Raw genomic sequence first — 5268 nt, 5'->3', positions numbered from 1 at the left:
TTTTATTTAAAAATTTGTTACTTATCTAAGTTGGACACGCTGAATTGAATGGCTATTTTGTGAGTATTTTGAAAAAAATCTTCAAAATTTATTTCTGGCTTAAAAAATCAACTTTTATTTTTGAGCGTCTTGCAAAATGTTAAAAAATTATTTTACTACAAATATTACAATTGCGCACAGAAAGTCCATTCTTTTCTCTACAAAATTATATCTAAGTTTATCTCTTTACATTTTATATTTCATGAGAAAAATGGAACTTTGCAAACCCTTAATTATTTCACAATGCCGGGGAAAAATTTGAGAATTAATTTATATCATTGCATTGAAAGATAAATTTAATTAGGTTTCGTAAAATTAAAAATCAATTTTTCAAAGAGGATCAGTTTTTCCAGAGCGCTTATATCTCCGGCGGTGCCGCTTCAGTTGAAAAATTGGAAGCCGCTGCCTGCCGCGACAAGCGGCGGCCGTCCGTCCTCAATTTGATCATCTTTCCAGCCGCGGCAGCAGGAATTTCTCAAATTGAACACGATTTCGCTCCTTGCCAACTGGGCTCAAATTTAGTATCGCCAGTAGCTTCAAATTGATAAAACTTTTTCTCGGTGTAGAGTCCAGAATAAAATTATTAGCTGATGAAATGCATTTTTCACCCCTATCAGAAGGGTTTGAAGTTGCCATTAAAAATACACGGAGAAATGATTTATTATCTCTAATTAGGAACTGTTTATTACTGTGGCTTAATTTTTGCCTGATTGAGCCACCGATGAATAGTGTACATTAAATATTCCCCCCCTAAAAGTAAGGTTTTTTAAAGATTAAAAACAGACACAGTGCTAAATTTCGTTCTATTTAATTTAATGCAACTATTATTATTTGTTTAAATTTTATATTTTCATAACATATCTTGTTTATTCTACGCATGCTCACTCTAACAATGAAAAACTTCTTGTGTAGGTTAAAAATTTATCCATATATGATATAATTCTAATGATGATGCGATCATATAATTTGTTTTCCACAGGGCAAACAGACGACGATGTGCTGGAGGATGTGTGAGCCAAAGTATGAAGACTGGACCAGCTCCTGAGGACATGAAACTTCAAGATTTGACTAAGCAATGGATGAGCGGCAGCGCCTACTATGAAGAATTTCCAGAACAACCAGTGCCACTTTATGCCCCTTGTGAACAACCTCAATCTTCTTGAAACACGGTGTGGTTATCAAAGCAAAAAAGCTCTTGTATTTTTCGCTTATAATTGTCAAAAACTCTAATAAAACTAATGTCATTCAAAACATTTTGTACTTGTGTACTTCTTTTAGGACATATTTAAATGCATTTTTAGAACATGAGAGAACCATAATTCCTTAAAGGCATTTTATAGTTTGTACAGGCACGCTAGTATTAGGGACTGTGGCAACTATTTGGCGTCAGGATCTTTGACGGAAGCTGCATTTACTTGCGGTCAACATAACTGGGTAGGAGAACTGACAGTGATGAAAAGTACCCAATTGCGCACCCGTTGGTCATGAAAAAGAGGTCACTTGCGTCCAGTGGGAATTTGTCGACCACCAGCTGACAGTAAAATTTATGGTGGACACAGAGACTGAAAAAAAAATACTCGTGGATATAATGTTCATTTACAAACTCCAAAGTTGCATTTAATTGACAATTTATTTTAATTACATTTTTATGAATATAATAAAGTGGATTTAATGACTATCAATAATTGAATTATTTAACAAAATTAATATTAACAGCCATGTGATCATTCTTCAACTCACATACAATGGTGAACTTTTAATGACGGCGTCAAACTTGGCAGAAAACAAGTCACCTTTTTATCGGCTGCTTCAGAACAATTGTAGGGTTCTTCACTACGTTTTCAACAAAAATCTGTCAAAGGAAAATTTAAATAAGAACAATTCAATTTTGATTTTATTTTATCGTTACTTGCCTGCGAGTTTAAATTTTTCCAGGTTTGTTGTCTCGAGAGGTCCTAAAGAACGAATTTATAGCTCGAGTTTATTTTGTTTTAAGTTTTTCTTACGGCAAATTAGAGCCTCTTCTAGATGAGGCCACATTATTGGGGGCTGCAGGTGTCCCGCCCCTGTTGTGCGCATCAACTTGCTGGCGATTCGTCGCACTGGCCGCACTGCTTGAGGCGCTTGAGCTTGAGGTATTGCTGGATGAGGGCCTTGACAAAGTTCTGGGAGCACCGGATCTTAGTCTTAGACCCTTGAAATAAATAAATTTTATTTCAATATGTTATTTTGGCTGAAAATTAAAAAAAATATTATTCAACACATTTCTTACCCCTGCCACTTGAAGGGAGCGGTATCTTCGCATCTGCAGCATCCTGTTCGCCGTGGCCTCTGTAACAAGCATTAAAAAAACCTTATAAAATTTTAAGCATATTTTAATCATAATATAGATTAATTCAGAAAAATTCTGAAATAACCAATTGATGATAAATGTCCGGTGAAAAAATTAACAAATCCCAAATTTTTTATTTGATGCGACAGGCCCTAAAATTAAATGTCATATTTTATTGTCATTTTGAAATGGATTATATTCCTGAAATGACTGTTTACCGTGTTTCATTTTCTCATTTGATTCTGAAAATGTTTAGTAATAACGAATTTTAAAGAATCAACAAAAAATAATTAAAATCTGAATAGTGACACGTAGCGCGATTCAGGTGCTTGCATTTAATAACATTGCTGTATGATTTGGGCTCACAGCTCATAATGTTTGGGGTGCTTTTTGGTTTGGAAGAAAGAATACGTCAGGATTGGAGTGGACGTAACAATATCGCGGCGAGATCTGCACGGACTTGCACTCGGCCGGTTTCCACTTTTATTATTTCTGTCGAGCATGTCTTTGGCGAATGCAAACGCCTGGCGGAATGGCGTTTAGATCCAAAGTCCGCGGGTGGCGAGGCGACAAACAAATTGACAATGGTGCATCGCAGTCGGGAGGAAACTTGCGGCTCGCGGTAATCGGAATACACCATAAATGGAAAATACGAATTTAAAAAGAATAAAATAAGCTGAAACTTAATAATTTGGACAAATAAACAACAATAATAAAAAACAATTGCTCTGCTTGTCGCTTCGCTCTACTCTCCATCACTCGACGGCCGCACTCTCTGCGGAGAGCGGCGCGCTCAATTCATTCAGACGTTTGCGCGAATTTAATATTTTATTAGCTACCGTTGAGATAAATCTTTCAAATTTTCAGCATTGGTAGCCAACTAAATGAAATAATTCTTTATTTTTTATAATTAAAAAATATTTATCTGGAGGAAAGTTATCCGCGAGAATTTTGATATTTTAATTTTTAAAATTATTTTTAAAAATATAAACCCTGACAGAAACTTTAAGAAAATTTGAGTTCCAAGATCAAAATTAAATTTCCAATTGATTGGTCATCTCTGACAAAAATCCAAAAACCTTTTTCCAACCTTTATTTTTACTTTAGTCATCCCGTTGGTAAATAAAAAAAAATTTGCAACAAAAAGTCTACGAAATAAATTGCAGAGACTTTAATTAGCTACAAATATCTGTTAGGGTTTATGTTTTTAAATTTTTTTCACTATTTCAAAAATTAAAGTTAACAAAATTCTCGCGGAAACGTTTATAACTTTGCTGCAGATAAATATTTTTTAATAACAAAAATTCAGAAATTATTTCATTAAGTTGGCTACCAATGCTGAAAATTTGAAACATTTATCTGAAAGGGCATCTGAACGACGCTAACTAATAAAATATTAAATTCGCGCAAACGTCTAAATTAATCGAGCGCGCCGCTGTCCGCCGCGAGAGAGAGAGAGTCAGGCGAAATTTGTGCGAATTCTTGCTTGTGTTAAAACTCAAAGAGCAGCGCAAAAGAGTGCTCGAGCTATGTAAAATTTTTAAAGCGCTCTCTTTGAACGCATTCTGGCCACATTTTATGAGATTTTATGAAACATTTCTAGCATAATTAAAGTTGAAAGATTATGATTAATTATATAAAAAAATTAATCAATAATCATTTGGTAGGCTTTCCAGCCGATGGAGCTTGGCAGCATCATAGTCTATTCAAATGAATAAAAAAATAAAAATACTTTTCTCACCGCTTAAGAGCTTCATCATCCACGTCGAGGTGCGCACTTGGCCATCTGCCCCAATCTCTTGGGTTTCGATGACCCCTAACACGTCGAGGTATCCATCTTCGGGCATGTTGGTGATCTCGTTCACCTGAAGCCATCGCTCCTCGCCTGTTTGAACGTTCATGGCGTAGACAAGATCTCCATCAGGGGACACCGAAACCATGTCGTTGTTGATGTGTGTGCTCGGTGTGCTCTTGACTCGCGGTGGCCGGCGATAGGGTTGGCGGGTGAGATTTGCCTTTTCGAACACCACAAAGTTGATAATGTATAGTGGTGGGAGGGAGGAGAAAAGGTGAGTGATATCGGCTGATTTGAAGGGGTCAGAGGCACCAACACAAAATAAGGCACCAACTGCAGAATTTGTCAGCTTTCAACTCGATCAACGACCTTCACAGTTTTGCATATTTGGCAAGTTTGTCAGGCAAATAAATGCAGCACGAGAGTGCGCGTGAGAAAAGAACGAAAATATAAGTCGTGGTCAATTCGGACATCCTGGGTTAAAATAATACAGCCTAATTTTTCTCATTTTTTCATTAGTTAACCACCTTTTTTAATAACTTTTACTGCGCTTTATCATTGCCTATTAAAATAAAGTGATCTAAAATAAAATAATAATAATAATTTGATGACATTTTTTAAATTTGTGAATCAGGTAATTAATTTATAAATCCAATAAAATTGTCGACTTTTTAAATTATGCCATTAATCACCTTCCCTCGAAGGGAATATTTGCTAGAAGGATGATGAGTTTTGAAGCCAGTTGGCATGCAGATTTATTGCGCCACTAGAGCCCTTTCAGCTGAGACTTCAGCTCAGACCAAACAAATACCTCTCCTGCGATTTTATAATTGAAATTTAAAAATCCATTTTATTGCGCTGGTTAGAGAAGGGTGCACTACTTGGACCTTGCGCCCCCAGCTTATGCATCATAAAAAAACTTTTTTACTTCCTGTAAATAATTCATTAAGAATAAAATTAAAAATTTAATAAATAAAATAATTTAAAATGCAAAATTAGATGTTTGGAAAAAACAGAGTAAATTAGTTTCTACTATCAGAAATTTTTCATATTTTTAATATTATTATTTCTATTGATTTATTACAATTCATTATTTTTTTTT

The 5268-nt window shown here is 35.2% G+C and overlaps 1 protein-coding gene across 3 annotated transcripts; it reads right to left on the bottom strand.

The window, feature by feature from the left end:
• Positions 1-900: 900 nt before the first annotated feature.
• On the bottom strand, positions 901-4463 carry LOC132198423 (uncharacterized). 3 transcript variants are annotated; one of them, XR_009441979.1, is made up of 6 exons: positions 4104-4463; positions 2312-2370; positions 2046-2233; positions 1953-1994; positions 1780-1891; positions 901-1601 (listed from the first exon to the last, which is right to left on the bottom strand). XR_009441979.1 is itself a non-coding variant. In XM_059622470.1 (5 exons), exons 1-4 carry the CDS (start codon positions 4309-4311, stop codon positions 1961-1963), a joined length of 489 nt encoding a protein of 162 aa, XP_059478453.1. In that variant the 5' UTR covers positions 4312-4462; the 3' UTR covers positions 1630-1891; positions 1953-1960. The 3 variants fall into 3 exon arrangements, 2 of the variants coding, with proteins under 2 accessions (XP_059478453.1, XP_059478454.1); XM_059622470.1 differs by lacking the exon at positions 901-1601 and having other exon boundaries at positions 1630-1891; positions 4104-4462; XM_059622471.1 differs by lacking the exon at positions 901-1601 and having other exon boundaries at positions 1630-1891; positions 4113-4413.
• Between the last annotated feature and the right edge of the window lie 805 nt (positions 4464-5268).

The sequence above is a fragment of the Neocloeon triangulifer genome, unplaced genomic scaffold (assembly GCF_031216515.1).
Source record: "Neocloeon triangulifer isolate White Clay Creek 2 clone unplaced genomic scaffold, ASM3121651v1 ptg000012l, whole genome shotgun sequence".
Taxonomy (NCBI): domain Eukaryota; kingdom Metazoa; phylum Arthropoda; class Insecta; order Ephemeroptera; family Baetidae; genus Neocloeon; species Neocloeon triangulifer.
Note: the sequence above shows the minus strand (reverse complement) of the source record. Positions and strands in the feature narration are given on the sequence as shown.